Source organism: Brienomyrus brachyistius, chromosome 4, assembly GCF_023856365.1.
Source record: "Brienomyrus brachyistius isolate T26 chromosome 4, BBRACH_0.4, whole genome shotgun sequence".
Classification (NCBI taxonomy): Eukaryota; Metazoa; Chordata; class Actinopteri; order Osteoglossiformes; family Mormyridae; genus Brienomyrus; species Brienomyrus brachyistius.
In genome coordinates, this window is record NC_064536.1 from 35,916,042 (window position 1) to 35,934,010 (window position 17,969).

The following is a 17,969-nucleotide window of genomic DNA, read 5'->3' on the forward strand; positions in this document are numbered from 1 at the left end:
TTTTTTATATGGACTAACACAGGTGAAACACTAATTAAAACGTATGTTTTTATTTGAAATAAACAACAAAATGTTCCCTGCCTCGTGCCCATTGTTTGCAGGATAGTCTCCGGGCCCCCTGCAACCCAGTAGGATAAGCGATTTGGAAAACGGATGGATGGATGAATTATACAATGTCCATTCATGTGTTCAGGCTTTTTTGAACTCGGCTGCATTTTATACACGTGCCCTTGCTTTTAATTCGTGTTCAATGAGCTGTTTTTCCCAGTGGCAGACATGGGATACAAAGTGAATGCTAAATCCCTACTTCCTTTGCTTTATTAGCTTCCCTATTCACAATGTGTCGTTCAGAGGGTCCCCCGCCAGGCCCTTCATAAAATGCAGAATCTACACATTCTTTATGTTATGCAAACACAATTGTATTAGGGGTTTTACGGCTTTTTTGGGGAGACAGCAACGATGCAGCTGTGAGGATGACTGACTGTTTTCTTAATGGGTGAAAGATATGTGAACGCAATGGGCCATTAAAACAATTAACAGCGTTGCTGCTGCTGGTTAAAGGAGGTAGAAAAATGCTGGTTCTGGTGTTAAACCATGAGCTTTGGCCATGAATATTTGTCGTAATAAGCTATGCAGCAAAAGTAATAAAGCTAAGAGAGACATTAGTCACATGATGGGCAAACTCACAAGTCATCCGTGGATCCGTCTGTGTACTTCCCGTAGGCAATCAGGCCGTAGTTGTCCTTGTTGATGGCAATAACGATGATAACCACGACCAGCGGGACCCCTGGATGGTTTGTCACCAGCGTCATTTGTTGTAAAATCTGGTCATTTACATCATCGCTAAACTTGGCTGAAATATACCATATTCTGTATTTGATATGCTGCATCCTCAACTACGTTATAAAACCCACTGGCCCTTGGTGACTTACCCCAGCCAATCAGAGAGAATTTGAGCATGTATCTGCTCACGTAGTTGTTGAAGACCTTGACCAGTGCCAGGTACATGTGGAAGGCCTCCAGCCCCATCCAGGTGAAAGAGGTCAGCAGGAAGTAGTGCAGGAAGAAGGCGGTGGAGATGCAGAGGCCCACGGCCTGAGGATACAGCGCCAGCCAGGAGTCCAGCAGGAAGACCAGGTTAAGCATCAGCAGGGCCAGGGACAGCTGGATCAGGATCTTGGAGGGGATGTCCCTGCGGAGTTTCCTAAGGGGATGAGGTCACGGAGGAGCGCTGGCTCAGTCAGACATCTATCCTCAACCTCACAGTTTCTGAATACATGAGAACTCCCTCCTTGGCCCCCTCTCTTCCCTGCTGGTTTGTTTGTACACTGTGTGCAGAATTATTAGGCAAGTGTGTATTTCACTTGTATGTTCTCAACCGACCAATATTTTGAGTCCATATGGATCTCTAATTAAGAAAAACAGAGATGAGCGTTAACAAAAAACAGCAAAATGTTCAGTATTTAGTCTGAATACTTTCTGTTTGGATAAAAACAGGAAAACAGATATTTTCCTGTGCAGAATTATTAAGCAAATTATTATTACTATTAAAATGGGCCAAAGAGGACCTTGCAGAGAGCAGGAAAAAAAATTGTACAGTGCCAGTCAGAGGGATGCAAAACGATCGAAACTGCCAGACTTTTGAAATGTGATCACTGTACAATTAAGTGTTTTGCTGCCAACAGCCAAAGAGGACTGAAGAGGCTTGTAGAGAGAAGATGACACACATAAACTGCCAAAGTTCTGTGTCAATTAAGGGGGAGATTTCCAGAAACTCTTGAGCATCAAATTACATTTTTCAAAACTGCAATCTGAACAGAATCTCCAGACGTTCTAGGTGCAGTGTGATGCGTGACATTCCTAAGGTCATTAACACTGAAACGTGACCTGCACTCAATAAGGCATGCAAGGTATAACATTAAGAATGGGCACGGACACATCTCAGGATTGATGGTACAAAGGTTTTGGGGACAAATGAGATGAAAGTGACTATTGATGGAGCAGATGGATGGGCCAGTGAATGGAGATCCTCTTCACGCACCAACAAGGTGGTGGAGGAGAGATGACATGAGGTGCAACTATCAGTGATGAACTTGTAATACCTTTCTAGTTTGCAGATGGTGTAAAAATTAACCACAAGGTCTACTGCCAGTTTCTAGAAGATACCTTCTTCAAACACTGGCACAAGAAGAAGTCAGCAGCTTTCTAAAAGGTTGTAATATTCCTGCAGGACAATGTCCCTCCCTATGCATAAAAGTATTTCATAGATTGGCCTAGACTCAACTCCATTGAGAACTACTGGGCCTTATCAAAGTGTGAGATTTACTAAAGTAGCAAGCAGTACCCTTGTCAGAGCAGCATCTGGGAAGTGTTCCTTGGTGGCTCAGTTAATATAGAACTGAATCAAATCAAAAACCTGATTGATTCAGTGGGCAACAGGCTCATGATGGTCATTGAGAAGAAAGTTGGCTGTACTGGGCATTAAACTAGGTGAAGTGGGCTGTACAGAACGGCTGATAGCTTGTTATTCCTTAAATATACTGAAAAACAAAAATTGTTTCTAAATATTATTTCTGTTGATGACGGAGAGAAAATCCACTGATCCAGCGAAGTTTCTGGTTGCCTAATAATTCTGCACACTGATAATCAAGTGCTTTTCCTTTATTTTTGTTTGTGAAAGTCTAATGTAACATTTTCTCTCTAAATAAATTTACTTTGTGCACAAGAAAGCATTTGGATTCATTTGTATAAGTCTGCCCAACTTTTTCTAAAAATGATCTCCAGGAAGAGTAATTGCCTAATAATTCTGCACACAGTTTAAATTATGGCCCACAGGCAGCACAACATTCCCGAAATGTGACTCACTCAAAGCCCAGGTAGGTGAGCAAGGTGAGGCAGAGGAAGATGGCGGAGACCCCGCAGCCGATGTAGGTGATGAAGGTGAGGATGATATTCTGTACGGGATCACTGATGCCACCCCTGGATATGTCCTACAGAACCAGCAGGTCCGACACAGAAGTCAGAACACAATCGTGAGAACTGTACCTGATACTAAAGGCTCCTGGCTAGATGATCCTGCTCCTTAATCACAAATCCCCTCCTGCCAGCCCTGCTGGCCAGCTGCCCTCTCACGGGCTCATATGTCACTGAAAATTTCAGTTAGATTTACATGGAGATGCAGCTCTGGGAAAAATTGAGACCCGTCTATAATTGTTTAAAAATCTGCATTTTTAAATCCTGGTTTAATTGTGATTCTGCTGGCAGAAGACTATACTGAGCAGCAGGTTGCTTCCAGGCTCAAAATTGCTAAGACACCAGTACACAAGAATAAGGTGAAGCAGGAGACACTGGGAACGACCAGAAACCAGCCAGGCGGAGGGCAGAAGTGACTTTCTAATGCCAGAGATGAGCGTTAACTTATCTGACAGTTTCTCATGAATCGTAGGATGTCAAGTGACCTTCAGAAGGAATAGGAAACATTAAGTGCAGGTGTGAAGTGCACTGCTAGGACAGTTTGTATCAGGCTCCTAGAAGCAGGACATAAGTCCCATAAAGCAAGGAAGAAGCCCTTCATTAATATATATATCCATCCATCCATTTTCCAAACCGCTTATCCTATTGGGTCGCGGGGGGTCCGGAGCCTATCCCGGAAGCAATGGGCACGAGGCAGGGAACAACCCAGGATGGGGGGCCAGCCCATCACAGATATATATATATATATATATATATATATATATATATATATATATATATATATATATATATATATATATATATATATAATTCACAGATGCACACCCATACATTAAGAAATGAGAGAAACTAAAAATTTTGCTGTGGTCTCTTTTTCCCAGAACTGTATATCAACAAAGCTTGTAATTGTAATCTCACCAACAGCACTGCAAAACTGGTCAGGTGATTACAGCTGCAGACAGTGTGTTCATCTGTTTTATTCTGGACAGAACAGCCAGCCGTGTTCCAGCCCCCCGATCCTCCTGCCATGGAACATCGAAACATGAGCAGTGGTGGCCAGTATACAGCTAGAGGGCCCCCGCCTGCTGGCGTGAAGCTACAGGATACCACGACTGTCAGGGGAGCAGCCCTCTATCTTCACAAATAATAATAATAATAATACATTTTATTTGTATTTCACTTTACATTTTAGCAATGTCAAAGTGCTACAAAGTACTACTTCAGAAGGATCATTAGGACCTACACAACGCATATAATTCAGTGAAATACACTCAATGGACACCAACTCACCATTAAATTGAAAGTCCCAGAACACGCAGGAGACATTTGATGAGCTCTGATAAGACATAAGAGAGACAAAAGGGTTTTTGGGGGTGAAGCGTGGATCCTTTCAGGCGCATGCTGGACTCCCAGAAGCTGAATGACACACCTGGGGGGGCTGTGCATTCCTCAGGGTGAAGATCACGTCGTCTTTGAGGCCCTTCATTGACAGGTTGCCCACACTGGTACCAAGAACGCCGCTGTTCAGCTTCTGGCTTCCAAGGTTTCTGTCCTGTAGAGAAAACAGATGAGGGGCCTAGTGAAGGAGAGCCCTCTTGGCATGGGAGGCCACATGTAAGCTGAGCTTAGGCAGCGCTACCTGGAAGAGAGTGCCATTCAGGTAGTAGTTGAACTGGATTCTGGAGGCCAGAGGTTTATCTGCCGGGGTCAGTCCATCAGTCAGGGAGGAGGGAAGCGTGATGGAGCCCAGGGGTTCAGAGCTACTTGCGACTTTAGGCTCGCTGGTGACCTTTATCTATAGGGCATGCAGTAAACAGGTCAGATTCCTCAGCATATGGGAGGTTTGATGAAGCGAGCAGATGAATATAACATGTATCATGATGTCACTGGTCATACTTGCAGGCCGGCAGAATCAGAGACGAAGAATGATGTCTGCTGAAAGTTTGAGGCGTCTATTTTTGTCACAGCCACAGCAAGCGAATTTGCAGAGATGGTTTCTGTCGTATCCGGTAGCACCAGCTTCAAGCCGACAGTGTCCACAATCCTGATGATCCTAAGCAGGGAGACGGGCATTCTGGGTATGTGATCAGCATTATGTTAGCCTCAGAGGCACCTCCGTGGAATTGCAATTCTATGATTTCCTTCTTTCAGCGGATGGCCTGAGATTCCTTTTAGAGCTTTCCGTGTGCCCTCACTTGTACCCATTGCCAGGGGCACTGTAAAACGAGGGAAAGGTGGGACAATTTGGAACATAACTGGATTGGTCAGGGTTGGAGGCTTTCATGGGACCCAAACAATAGGCACGCCTGCCAATTGCTTTCTTACAATGACTACATGGAAACGATCTTCTGCTAAAGTACCATATAGGATCAGAATCTCCCACCTGAGCTGTGAACTCCAGCCTCCTAATCAGCACTTCACAAGCACTTGGGCCTCACCTGGTGGAGAATGATGCCAGAGCAGCAGCAGGGGCACCGAGCAGATTGCTGATGATGGCGATTGCTGAGTGACCCAGGGACAGGCTGATGTCCGGACTGGAGAGCACCTCCTCCAGGCGGGACACCACCTTCCCCACCATGGAGATATTGAGAGTGAGGGGATCTTGGGTCTCGTTCAGCAGCAGGGCTATGTTAAATCCAGTTGTCATGACTACTGCAGAGCAAGGAGACGGACTGTCACTTAGCAGCTGTGGGAGGGACTGGGACTCACCTATTCTTAAGCTGGTTACCTGTGCTGGTGGTTGTTGTGGTGACGGCAGGGGGCAGGTCTTTCGGAGCTGTGGTTCTTGTGCCTGGAGGGTCAGTGCTGTTGGTGTTTCTGGGATATGTAGTATACGCAACTGTTTTGTTATGCACTGCTGTGGTACGTTTTGTGGTTGACTTTGGTGGAGCTGTTGTAGTTTTAAAATGTTTGGAGTTGGCTGGATAAGGTGTTGTTATATTCTGTGCTGAGAGTCTGGGAGACTCCACTCTGCTGCCCTGTGTGGTATTGCTGGTCGTGGTGATGTTCTCTGTGGATTTGGGTGTAGGGAGGTGAATTGCTGTACAACTTTCGTTCAGAAGAATACCAAGGGTCTCACCATCCTGGCTAAAGAAACAAAAAAAAAAAAAAACAAATCACTCAAATAATACTGTTTTCAGATAACATGCACAGCAGATTACAGGCCCAGTTCAATCTGCTCTTAAAGTATTTACTTACCTCTGTGTTTCTAGACACACAACAAATAGGTGCAAAGCTAGTGGCAAAAGGTAATTTCATTCAGTCTTCTCATCTGGTGATGTGTTATTGTGTGAAGTGTTTAATAATAATAATAATAATAGATACTTTATTAATTCCCATGGGGAAATTGTCTTTACGTCACTGTCAACTTGCCAGCCACCTGTTGGGGCACTTGGATGTGCTGAGACTGGGTTTGAACCAGCAACCTTCTGATTACAGGCACACAGGCTTAGCCCACTGAGCCACACGCTGCCCTACTTGTGGGTGAAATTGCTGCGGCCCACCAGGCGGGGGCAGTACTGACCAGGTGAGAACGCTGGGGTCCTGCAGGGTGCATATCTGAGAAGCGTTCAGATCCGTGGAGACCCAGGTGAAGCTGGAGTTCAGCAGATCGGCAGCAGATTCTGACGGCCAGCCGCAGATCGCTGGGGACGACAAGACAGGTTGGGTGTACTGGCGTTCATAGAATCCCGACACGGTTCGTGCGCCGTGGGCCTCACCTGTGCGTGTGACGAGGCCATTGAAAGTGATGGCGCTGTCATTCTGGAGCAGACTGGACAGGACTGCACTGACAGAGCAGGTGTCCAGAGGCCCGGCCAGCTTCAGCATCACCATGCAGCTGTACAGCCTGGGGACCATGAGGACCAATCAGAAGGGGACAGGACCAGGTGGACCAATCATACAGGAGCAGGACTCTGTCTGTGGCCAAGGAGCGAAAGGGCATACCGTACGTCCATGCCATGGCACTCAAGATGGGCTCCCTGTAGACACACAGACACAACATGCTGCAGGAGAACGTCTCACGTGGACAGACACCTTCTCATAACGGGAGACACGGGGCTACGGCTGGGGCACAGGCCACACGCCTGTAAATCATACATACCTGGTACAGCTGTGATACCTGCGACATCAGCACACAGAGATACCTGTGAGAAACAGACTGTCAGGTGCACACTCGTCATGCCCGTGTGTGCGTATGTGTATCGGGGGGCGGGGGCTGCACTCACTCTTGGCTGTCATCAGAGGTATTGCAGGGTGGGGGTGAGCTCAGCTCAGAGATCTGTGGGAGAACAAGACACCCTTGACGTTGCTGGTGGTTTCGGCACATGTACAAACATGCCGGTGACTGACCACAGGCCATTGCTGGCGCCAGGACATATGGAGGGGGTGCAAAAACCATCCATCCATCCATCCATTTTCCAAATCGCTTATCCTACTGGGTCGTGGGGGGTCCGGAGCCTATCCCGGAAGCAATGGGCACGAGGCAGGGAACAACCAAGGATGGGGGGCCAGCTCATCGCAGGGCACACTCACACACACATTCCTATGGGCAATTTAGCAACTCCAATTAGCCTCAGCATGTTTTTGGACTGTGGGGGGAAACTGGAGTACCTGGAGGAAACCCCATGACGACATGGTGAGAACATGCAAACTCCACACACATGTGACCCGGGTCCCAGAGGTGTGAGGCAACAGTGCTAACCACTGCACCACCATGCCACCCTGGTGGAAAAACCATATATCAATATTTTTAGGTAGCATAGCAATACATGAGATAAACAAAAGATGAACGTTTATGTGAGATTGCTTATACCCTCATTTTAAGGTAATACTCTTCAACAAAATAAAACAAACATTGCAAATACTGATATTTTTAACTTGTGAGCCATTTGTCAATGTTGAACCAAGTAACGATTCCCATATATCAGCTGTGCCGAGACGCCGCTAACTGAGTGCTCTGATTTTAGCTGTGAATTCTGTGCAGCGTTAAGGCCGAAGCTTTCGCGTTGGAGGGAATCCAGCAGGGAATAATGTTGGTTTCTATAAAAAACCTTTAACAGAGCCCTAATTTTGATGCACAATAAAAGTATAGCCAAATTATGTGTATTGTGTCATTGTATAAAATTCAATATATAATAATATATAGTGGGGGTAAAGGTTGTTGATGGGGGTGGTGAAGCGCTGGATAAGCAGATGATCTGCAGCCACAGTCCTGGGAGAGATCGGCAGAGCTGCTTATTAGTTTTGGGATGAATGCAATAAAATTAATGATGGTGTCCTTAGTGGGTGGTGTTGGGGAGCACCATGGCTCATTTGGGGGGTTAAAGGCCAATAGCAAACACATACGAGGAGGCACAGAATGAACTCACCGTGTTCTGCAGGTCCGCCATGCTCAGGGACGGGCTGGTGATGTTAAGTACCACGGTGTAGTACATGGCTGAGGGCGACAGCACAGGGGACACAGACGTCAGTGCTGCTGGGGGGCAAGCTCACCCCCCCGCCCCACAGAGGACTGCGGTCCTTACCTGTGTCACCGCAGAACGCAGCGCAATCGCAGGCATGCTGCTCCCCTCCAGAAGCTAGATAAGATCAGGGTGCTTGTTTACTGCCTGTGCTACTGGACTGTGACAGGCTGCTTGCTTTTTAATAAACTGTGCTGATCTTAATCTTTATGGAATTTAATATTTAAGGACAATTTCGCATAGATAGACATACTTGTTTTTAGTATCTTTGATGCTTGTTGTCAGTAGAGCTTTACACTGCATGTGATAGCTTGTGGTGCTTGATTATAGCTACTACTTGACTGCAGTATCTGTGCATTTTCAGCACCTGATCATCAGTGATGATTGTTGATTGTTTGTGTTACTTTCTTGCTGCCTGAGTGTGTTTTATGCTTGTTTTTTTACCCCCTGGCATTAATCTGCACGTGCTGGTGTTAGTGGTGTCGGAGCATGAGTGTGAGAGAGCTTCGGGTTTGGAGCACAGACTCACAGCTGCAGAGCTGGCTGTCAGGGTGCTGGGGTTCGACGGGGCTGCTCACCGACTCCACGGCTTTGCTGAAGGACAACATCAGGGGGTCACTTGTGTGCGCTGAAGGTAGGAAACCTGAGGAGATCCCCTTCCCCCGATGCTAAACCGGGCCTTACCATGTCACGTTGTCGAGCCCTTCAGCTGAGCAGACCTCAGAGAGGGGGGCAGGTGAGATGCACTTCACTAATCTGCCATTGGGGGTCAGCATGTCCCCAATAAGACAAAGGCCTTTACCTAAAGACACCAAGACGCTGGTGAGCTCTGGCATCTTCATTCCTGCAGACAGTATCGTGGTCCTGGCAGGACCTCATCACCTCATCACTGTCTGTGTTACACTGTGTCACTCTCCATATTATGCTGTGTCATTGTCTGTGTTATGCTGTGTTGTCGAGCTAAGTGGAAAGGCCATTGTGTTACACCGTGTTCAGCTGGAGCTCTGTGTTACCTGGCATTACCTGATGAAGGTGGGGGACACTCCCACCGTAGCTGAAACTCACCCACTCTTTCGACCTCTCCGAGAAGGGAAGCATAGATGGAGCCATTGCCCCCACCTTCCTGCAGCATCTGGCTTAGCAGACAGGTATCCACGGGCTGGCTTAGCTGCAGCAGCACACTGCATTGGCCTGTCCTGGGGGGAGGGGTGTACAGGGGGTGCTAGAGAGAGAACCTTGGCGCACACAGCTCATATGGGGGAGTGAGAGACAGACACCCACATCTCACCAATCACACAGAGTAACATGGAGCGACGTGTGAGGCATACCAGTCAGACAAGGTGTCGCAGGGATATGAGTGGGGCATACCATTCAGGCATGACATTAGGGGGAGACAGGTGGGGTGTACCATTCAGACTGGACGTTCGGGGGAAAAGGGTGGGCATACCACTGTGACAGGAAACCAGAACCAGGCAGTTAGAACATGAATATATTAGATTCAGGATGAGAGACTGACCTTGTCTGATTCTTCCCATCACAGGCCACATCAATACCCTGAAAGACGGGCAGATTCAGGCGCTGGCAGCAAAGGATGTGTGAGGATGCTGAGTGTGAGATCTGGCGGGTTCTTACCTGCAGCTGACTGGCCGTTCCATTCCTGCAGGCCATCTTCCTGCAGGGTCGGAGATACATACGTAAGTGTCACACCGCTCAGCATGTGATAAGAGACACACAGAAACACTGCCTTCTGACACACTCAGCCTGTTCCTGTAGTGCTGCCTTTAATGGGCAGGGTCCTACCTCTGAGTCGAAGGTCCATAGCTGGCTGTGACACTGCCTGTCCAGATTTCTGATGAGCTACTTGTTGTGGAGAACAAACCGTCAGTGTAGGTATGTGCTGAGTCAGTGGCCTTGGGTTCGTCGTGACTGGGGCTCATGCAGGGGACACTGGCAAATAGCTCGGACAACTGTGGGGGGGGGGGGGGGCACCAGTGAGTCACACTCACTAAACTAAATACATACACACAAATGCATACAGAACATAAACGGTCAGAGAAGTACACAGATACACACAGACACTCACAAAGTCACAAAAGGAGCCCAGAAAATTCGTACCCAGCTGCTGATCTCTGACTCATTGATTTTGCCATTAGAGGTATTCACAGCCACAGGCATCCAGTAGTATGCCCCTGTAGGACAGACACACTTATTAGCTATGTGAAGCACAACATTACCCACCCTGCTGTTCACTAATATAAAAAGCACATATTTCGTATTCATTTCTTTTAAAGCAGTGATTTAATGGACATAAACTTTAATAAAAGTTTTACTTGATTTGATGTACACTGTATAATTTACTTTTTGAGTACTGTAAGTCAAGTGCTTCATGTAATATTGAAAGGGAAGCTGAGGGTAAGGCTGACGTTCCCAGCATACTTACTGTCATCAGCGCAGAACTGGGAGAAGTTACACTGGACGGGCTGAAGCACTGAAACACAGACAGGCACTGCCTGAGTTCGCTTAGAGTGACACGGGACCATAGGGAGACACGTCAGAGTCACACAGAGTCACATAGGGACACAGCAACTGAGTCTACTTAGAGTGACAGGGGACCACAAGGAGACACCTCAGAGTCACACAGAGTCACATAGGGACACAGCGACTGAGTCTGCTTAGAGTGACAGGGGACCACAGGGAGACACGTCAGAGTCACTCAGAGTCACATAAGGACACAGCGACTGAGTCCGCTTAGAGTGACAGGGGACCACAGGGAGACACGTCAGTGTCACTCAGAGTCACATAGGGACACAGCGACTGAGTCCGCTTAGAGTGACAGGGGTCCACAAGGAGACATGTCAGAGTCACTCAGAGTCACATAAGGACACAGCGACTGAGTCCGCTTAGAGTGACAGGGGACCATAGGGAGACACGTCAGAGTCACACAGAATCACAAGTCCAGAATCACACTTTCTCTTGTAAGGAAATCTGTGCATATCAATTTTAAAGGCCCCATGTACTTATAGCTTTATTTTTTAGCTTTTAAATTTAATTAGGCTTCCTTTCACATTTTTACAGAGATTATAAGCTGACAGTGGGTAAAGAATTAATGTCAGCTAAGGGGTAAGAACTTTCCAGAGATTATGCTTTACTGGGGGTCTCGTGTATCCATACCTGAGCTGTAGGATGCATTGATGTTCAGGTCCAGCCGATTCTTATATGCATCCAGTTGCTCCAGCACCTCATTGCTGGCACCTGAGGAAGGCAAAGAGGACGACAATCATGTCATTTTTCTCTCTTGCTTTGCACAGGTAGTCAAGCTAGAGTACAGTGCATGAGGAGCAGAAAGCTTTGACTTACTACTGTTTGCAGGCCCAGTGGGGGGGATGGGAATGATGGGGGCAGAGTTTGTGGTTGTGGCTGCAGCTGTACTGTGATTGGATGATGGCACAGGGGTGGGCGTGACAGTTGGATCTGGACTGTTAGATTCACTGGTGGGCAAAGGTTCTGGAAATTTCAGTAAACAGGAGACAAGCTATGAATGAAGAAGCTGATAGGTCACGTTGACGTCCAGCTCCTTCGGAATCATGTAAGCCAAGCCCCTAAAACCACACACATATCAGTGCAGGGGCTGAGGTATGATACGTCTGTGTGTAGAACATCACTCGGCTATATCTACTTAAGCAGCAAAGCCTAGTGGGGGCAGCATTGTGTATCCAAAGACCGAGGGGAAGAGCCTGGGAGAAGGTCTGCTGCCTCAAGCATCAAGCCAAAGCAAAATGCACGAGCTGAGCAAGAAGCAAGGGAAAGTTTTGGAGAAAGAAGGCCCAACAGACAGCGAGGAGCACAGGAAAGCGAGCGCCGAGGCAAGGTCTGGGAGGACCTTCCAGAACATTCTGGGTTTTCAATTTAGTCACTCATTCAATGCGAACAGGAGCACAAACTTTGATGTCACAGATGTATTATTTCTGGAATGTCTCCCAGGGGAGGTGAAGCCAACCATTTGCTAACCCGGGGCTGCGATTATTCTGACTGGGTTTTAATTTGCCTCTTTACCTGCTTACAGTATGTCAGTCAGAAGTTGTATTATTCCCATTAGATGTGAGATGCTAAGCAAATCTGCCCTGCTCCCCCAGTACCCTAAGAGTCACAAAATGCACAGTACTTACCTTCTCGCTTTGCTCGTCTCCGACCTGAAGAACAAAACACGGCACATAAAGAGTAGCCAGTTCAGATCTGGGACTCTCACATATTGACATCTCAGGGTTATCGCCGTGCTTCCGGTAACATGCACTGCCTCGGGATTTTACTGTTCGGTCTCTGACCGTGAAGTCATGTAATTAGTAAATTAATTGATTTACGCATTCCATCTACCTGTAAAGTGTTCTAAATAGTTCCAAATATTCGCATGGCTATTTTTAGTATCAGCCATGCAATATTTTCTTTGTTAAGAAGGAAGTTATGAGTCATTCTTGTTGAAATGGGAGAACTGGCATTTCCTGTTTGGGGAAAGTCTAGTGCGTATATCAGCGTAAGCTGCTGACTAACGCCTACTCTCTTTCAGCTATTCACACAATAGCTGCTATTTTTCAGTGAAGGGCCGGTCCAATCACACTTCACCCAGCAGGCATCCCCGGCACAGGAGCCTGTTCACCATGGTAACGGAGCCCAGCCACTCACCACAGGGCAGTGAGTTGTCCCGGATCTTTGCTGTGCCCGCCACAGCCCACTTGCGTGAGTCCCAGCTCACCACTTCGCCATCCTCACAGAAGCTGTGCTCTGCCATGTCCTTCCACATGCGAAAGAGGTACAATTCCACCTGGCCCACCACCCTCTGAGAGTCACGCTCCCCCTTGCAGCCCAGCAGCAGCTCCCCACTGGGGGGAATGGCCTGAGAAGTGACGGTGCACTTGTCGGCCCAATCATCCACCTCCAGGAGTAAGGTATGACCATCACGCCGGAGGCAGATGTGGTGCCAGAGGTGGGATTTCAGGGACACCGGGAAGTGGTGCTTTACCCCCAGCAACCACACTTCCAGGCCGCGTCCATCGCCCCGCAGTGCTAGGTCATAAAGCGGGCTGTCTGGGGAACTATAGGTAAAGGCTGTCCATGGGCCAGGGGAGAGAACTCGCACCTCCATGCATATGGTCACCTGGACGAGCACCGGAACCTGCTCCAGCGAGGTCCAGTAGTCGCCACAACCCTGCAAGAACTCAGCCTTGGACTCAGCCATGAAGTAGCAATTTGCTGGAGGGAAGACATACAATACAAGATGAGCCAGCTTAGTGTGAAGTGAATGAGGTGATTGGGAGTTCTGGGACATGGTAATTTGATTGGTTACGCATTATCGATATTATTTAAGAGCCTGTGGGTAAATCACGTTATTATCCAGCCTGCTTTGTGTATCCTTGCTACTCCTCTGCTTTAGCTGTCGCCATGGCAACTCTAAACAAACCCAGGGTCTTAGCCCTCTGGCCACTCCAGTGACGTGTGCAGAGCCTCCACATAATCTCACAAGCCTCTTCCGCATCTTTAAAATGTATCGTGTGACCTCTGAAGAATGTTTCCTTACATCATGTAACCTAGGATATGGCTTGACATCATCAAGTCAAACATTCACCTTGAAATAGTAAACAATCATACTTCAAGTAGCTTTTACAAGGTCGAGCTTCTATACATTATAATGCCCTGCATTCTGGAATTCTTGCAATGTCTGCCATTACTGACTGTACTTTTGCCACCAGGGGTGGTAATATGGCATCTCATTCCTGGGATATAATGCTACCCCTGGCTCTATGGGTCCAGAGTTGCTACATTCTCTTCACAACTGTGCTAGTGTCCTCTTGGTATTGTAACACGCTAGGGTCAAATGCAAGTACCCAAGAGACATAGAGACACCTTAGTGTCAAAGTCAACTGGCCTAAAGACACCATGACAACCTAGGGTCAAAAGCAAGTACCATAGAGACATAGAGACACCCTAGTGTCAAAGTCAACTGCCCTAAAGACACCATGACAACCTAGGGTCAAAGGCAAGTACCCTAGAGACATAGAGACACCCTACTGTCAAAGTCAACTGCCCTAAAGACACCATGACAACCTAGGGTCAAAGGCAAGTACCCTAGAGACATAGAAACCCCCATAGTGTCAAAGTCAACTGGCCAAAAGACACCATGACAACCTAGGGTCAAAGGCAAGTACCCTAGAGACATAGAGACACCCTAGTGTCAAAGTCAACTGGCCTAAAGACACCATGACAACCTGGGGTCAAAGGCAAGTACCCTAGAGACATAGAGACACCCTAGTGTCAAAGTCAACTGGCCTAAAGACACCATGACAACCTAGGGTCAAAGGCAAGTACCCTAGAGACTACTACCCCCAATCACTTCTTTCCCAGTTGTGTACAGTAAGTGAACTGTGTTTCTGCATGTGTGTATAATGATCCTTGTCAAAATGCTATCTTATTTCTGTACCTGTTTGGAGGTGAAAAAGGAGGAGCCAGATACAGAGCAGGCCGATAAGAGTGAGGCTTCCAGGGGTCTGTAGGCAGTCTGTGCTCCTGCACGGCATCCTTCTGGAAGATAGGAACAGATTAAATGTGTCTGTGTTTGGAAGACAGGAACAGACGGAGTGTGTCTGTGTTTGGAAGTCAGAAACAGACTGAGTGTGTCTGGAAGACATGAACAGACTGAGTGTGTCTGTTTGGATGAAGCTTTCCTATTATATCTCAGCCTAGCTTTAGTTTTGTAAATCTGACACACAGAGCTGCTTACAAAGGGTCCTTCTCCATTCACTTTGCCCTTTAACTCTCACTTGAACAGAGACTGTCAGGTTTTCCACCATTTTCAGCCTGGCAGCACAGGTGTGATGGGAGATTTTACAGATTGGCCAGTTAAAACCTGTCACCCATCTGTAGGTTTTCCCAGCTTAAGTATCTTTAGAATGAAATAACCTTCAGAAGCCAGTTTGAGCTATTAGTTAAGTTCTCCCCAAATGAGCTTGATGAGCCAAATGGCCTCCTCTTGTATGTAAACTTCTTTATGTTCAGCACCAAAGCTGCCTGTGCTCAGCATGGTGATGATGGTACGGGCCAGTGTGAGATCAATCAGACATTCAGTGAGATGTTACCTGGTATCCCATCAAAGAGCACAGCCATCAGCCTATTCTAGTGCCCTTGATGAAAGCGGACCTTGCTGATTTTAAGCTGAATGCCCAGCCCAGGATTTCAATGTGTGACTTTGTGTTTTTATGGGCTCTGTGTGAAACCTGTACTGGTACATACCACACTGAGTCTAACCCTGTTACTGCGCAGCATTAGTTGGCAGATCCTGCCCCAGCAAGGCCCCCACAATGCTATATTCCAGTGCGGAATATATGACAGCCATAGTGTATATATGTATATACATATGTATATGTATATATATATACATACACACACACACACACACTATGGCTGTCATATTTAGATGTGTGTCTTCCGCACTGGAATATAGCATTGTATATATATATATATATATGTAAACCCGTTGGGCTGAGCTGGGCAACTGAGAACTTAAACTTCACATTACTTTAGTAATCATTTTGAAATGATACATCTATTTGCAAGAAGTGTCTCGTTCATTTTAGATGATTATTACCTGTCTGTCTCTTGGCATGAGTCAACATTGCAAAAGCCTGTTCGTTTCAGGAACTTAGAAAAAAATAAAAAAAACAATGGCTATTAAATGTTTTTTAAAGGATCACTGAGAGGTTTATTATAATGATGTGCTGTGGACGCTCTTACCTTTGTGCGCCAGTACATCCTAGCGGAGGGGAAATCGCTGAGGCTCTTCCAGCCCTGCATGACATGAGTGCCCCATTTGTATCGTGACCCACCAGGGCAATCAGAAGAAGCCAACTACTTGTGTCCGACAGCCGAAAAACAGTGTGTCCGATAGCTGTTCAGATCCCGACAAAAGTGAACGGGGCACACAAGCACTACGTGTGGAAACGGAGTTTCAAATTACAAAGAGTAGCAATGTGCTCCAGGCAAAGGGAACCTTAGTGCCAGACACTCCCACCATTGCAGCCTGTTCAGAAAGGCAGGGCGATGACACGCCACGTCAGTCACGCCAGTCTAGCATGCTGCTCCCAGAAGACCTTTTCACAATCAGCAACACGTCGATGGTACCTCATAATGAAAATACAGCTTCCCAGCCAAATTCAATGGTTGTTTATTTACAGTGTGTATTTGCTATTAAAATCCAGTGTTATCCATATTTAAAATAACTGTTAATCACGTTTTTTAACTTGTTAATCACTGTTAATCACGTTTTTTAATGTGTTAATCACTGTTAATCATGATTTTTAACGTGTTAATCACTGTTAGTCACGTTTTTTAATCGTGGCTCACGTTTCAGCTATGATCTCTGTTAACCGGTGGGATGCTGTTTCTTCACAGAGACTGGACACGGCGTCCTTCTGGTGTTCACGCCCCTCCTCCAATCCAGGACTAATTAACGTCATACTGTCGCAATCCAGTAAAACCTGGTATGTGAAGAGACTATGTAACGTAAACAGGTGCAGAGTGTAGCATAGGTCCTGACCCAACTGACGAGGCCAAAATTAAATGTGTGGCGGTGTGGAGAGGCTGCTGGTATGGAGAGAGCGTGAAACCATCATATATCTCACTGTGACATTCTTTACTGGGAGCTGACACAAGCAACAGCCACAAAGTAAAATAATAATGAGGATGGGGGGGGGGGGGCTGATAATCCTCTCAATATTGGAACCCCCCTGCCCCTCCCTACCCAAAATGGATCAAATTCTGTTCAAGGACACAAAGGACCCGGAGGTGTTGCCGTGGCAATGCCTGGTTCTCTGGGCCAGATGACAGCAAGGGCCAGGATGTGTGCCTCGGTGCTTTCTAGAGACTGGTTGCCATGCCAACCTCAGGCCTAAGCTGCATGTGACTGTCTGGGTTTGGATGTGGCACTGTGCGACATGCAGGATCCACACAGTGCAGTGCCTCAGCATAACCCCAGTCCCTAACCTTAACCCCAGGGCTCTGCACTGCCGCCAGAACTGCACCTTACATTCCACTGCCATCATGACTCATAATACCTGTTTTTCGAGTCACAATACCATATTGGAATAGATGTTTACGTGTTTGATATTAACGTATGTGTAACACTCATAAATAAACAAATAGCTTTGAAATGTTTTGTTATAAGCCCTTAGCATGTGTATCTGCATCACAGGGTATGCGTGAGTTTGTAGGCCAGTGCTTGTATGTAGTATGTTAGCAGCTACATCAATATGCGCCTACGTGCATCACATACTTGTCACTGTTTCTGTTTGCTCAGGCATGTGGGACTTTTGAGCATTACATTGCACTGTTAAAGGACCACGTGTTAAGGGGCGACCTGTTAGGTAGGTGTCCACTGAGGATTGGGACCCTCAGATGCTTTTGGAGGCTGGGAGGTTACAGAGGGGTCACTGGGGGTCAATGAGGGTGGGACCCTTTAATGCGGTTGTTGTCCCTGTCCTCCACAGAGGC

The 17,969-nt window shown here is 47.0% G+C and overlaps 1 protein-coding gene across 8 annotated transcripts in view; it reads right to left on the reverse strand.

Annotated features, from left to right (window-relative positions):
• Positions 1 to 16,453, reverse strand: part of LOC125739666 (uncharacterized) — a 19,378-nt gene extending 2,925 nt beyond the window's left edge. For 2 of the 8 annotated variants that reach the window (XM_049009990.1, XM_049009982.1), the window contains exons 1-31: positions 16,215 to 16,453; positions 14,905 to 15,005; positions 13,113 to 13,679; positions 12,602 to 12,625; positions 11,793 to 11,939; positions 11,607 to 11,687; positions 10,876 to 10,923; positions 10,551 to 10,624; positions 10,236 to 10,402; positions 10,068 to 10,107; positions 9,952 to 9,989; positions 9,501 to 9,631; positions 9,120 to 9,237; positions 8,965 to 9,029; positions 8,499 to 8,552; positions 8,343 to 8,410; positions 7,200 to 7,252; positions 7,076 to 7,118; positions 6,919 to 6,953; positions 6,693 to 6,820; positions 6,497 to 6,617; positions 5,702 to 6,060; positions 5,412 to 5,625; positions 4,870 to 5,026; positions 4,613 to 4,768; positions 4,403 to 4,525; positions 4,264 to 4,309; positions 3,892 to 3,995; positions 2,866 to 2,990; positions 933 to 1,204; positions 688 to 787 (exon numbers count right to left, since the gene is read on the reverse strand). In XM_049009990.1, the coding sequence (XP_048865947.1) occupies positions 688 to 787; positions 933 to 1,204; positions 2,866 to 2,990; positions 3,892 to 3,995; positions 4,264 to 4,309; positions 4,403 to 4,525; positions 4,613 to 4,768; positions 4,870 to 5,026; positions 5,412 to 5,625; positions 5,702 to 6,060; positions 6,497 to 6,617; positions 6,693 to 6,820; positions 6,919 to 6,953; positions 7,076 to 7,118; positions 7,200 to 7,252; positions 8,343 to 8,410; positions 8,499 to 8,552; positions 8,965 to 9,029; positions 9,120 to 9,237; positions 9,501 to 9,631; positions 9,952 to 9,989; positions 10,068 to 10,107; positions 10,236 to 10,402; positions 10,551 to 10,624; positions 10,876 to 10,923; positions 11,607 to 11,687; positions 11,793 to 11,939; positions 12,602 to 12,625; positions 13,113 to 13,679; positions 14,905 to 15,005; positions 16,215 to 16,279 (3,824 nt within the window). In that variant the 5' untranslated portion in view covers positions 16,280 to 16,453. Of the gene's footprint in view, positions 1 to 687; positions 788 to 932; positions 1,205 to 2,865; positions 2,991 to 3,891; positions 3,996 to 4,263; positions 4,310 to 4,402; positions 4,526 to 4,612; positions 4,769 to 4,869; positions 5,027 to 5,411; positions 5,626 to 5,701; positions 6,061 to 6,496; positions 6,618 to 6,692; positions 6,821 to 6,918; positions 6,954 to 7,071; positions 7,119 to 7,199; positions 7,253 to 8,342; positions 8,411 to 8,498; positions 8,553 to 8,964; positions 9,030 to 9,119; positions 9,238 to 9,500; positions 9,632 to 9,951; positions 9,990 to 10,067; positions 10,108 to 10,235; positions 10,403 to 10,550; positions 10,625 to 10,875; positions 10,924 to 11,606; positions 11,688 to 11,792; positions 11,940 to 12,601; positions 12,626 to 13,112; positions 15,006 to 16,214 lie in introns of those variants that run through there. The other 6 variants (XM_049009984.1, XM_049009983.1, XM_049009985.1 and 3 more) reach the window with 6 other exon arrangements.
• Positions 16,454 to 17,969: the final 1,516 nt, after the last annotated feature.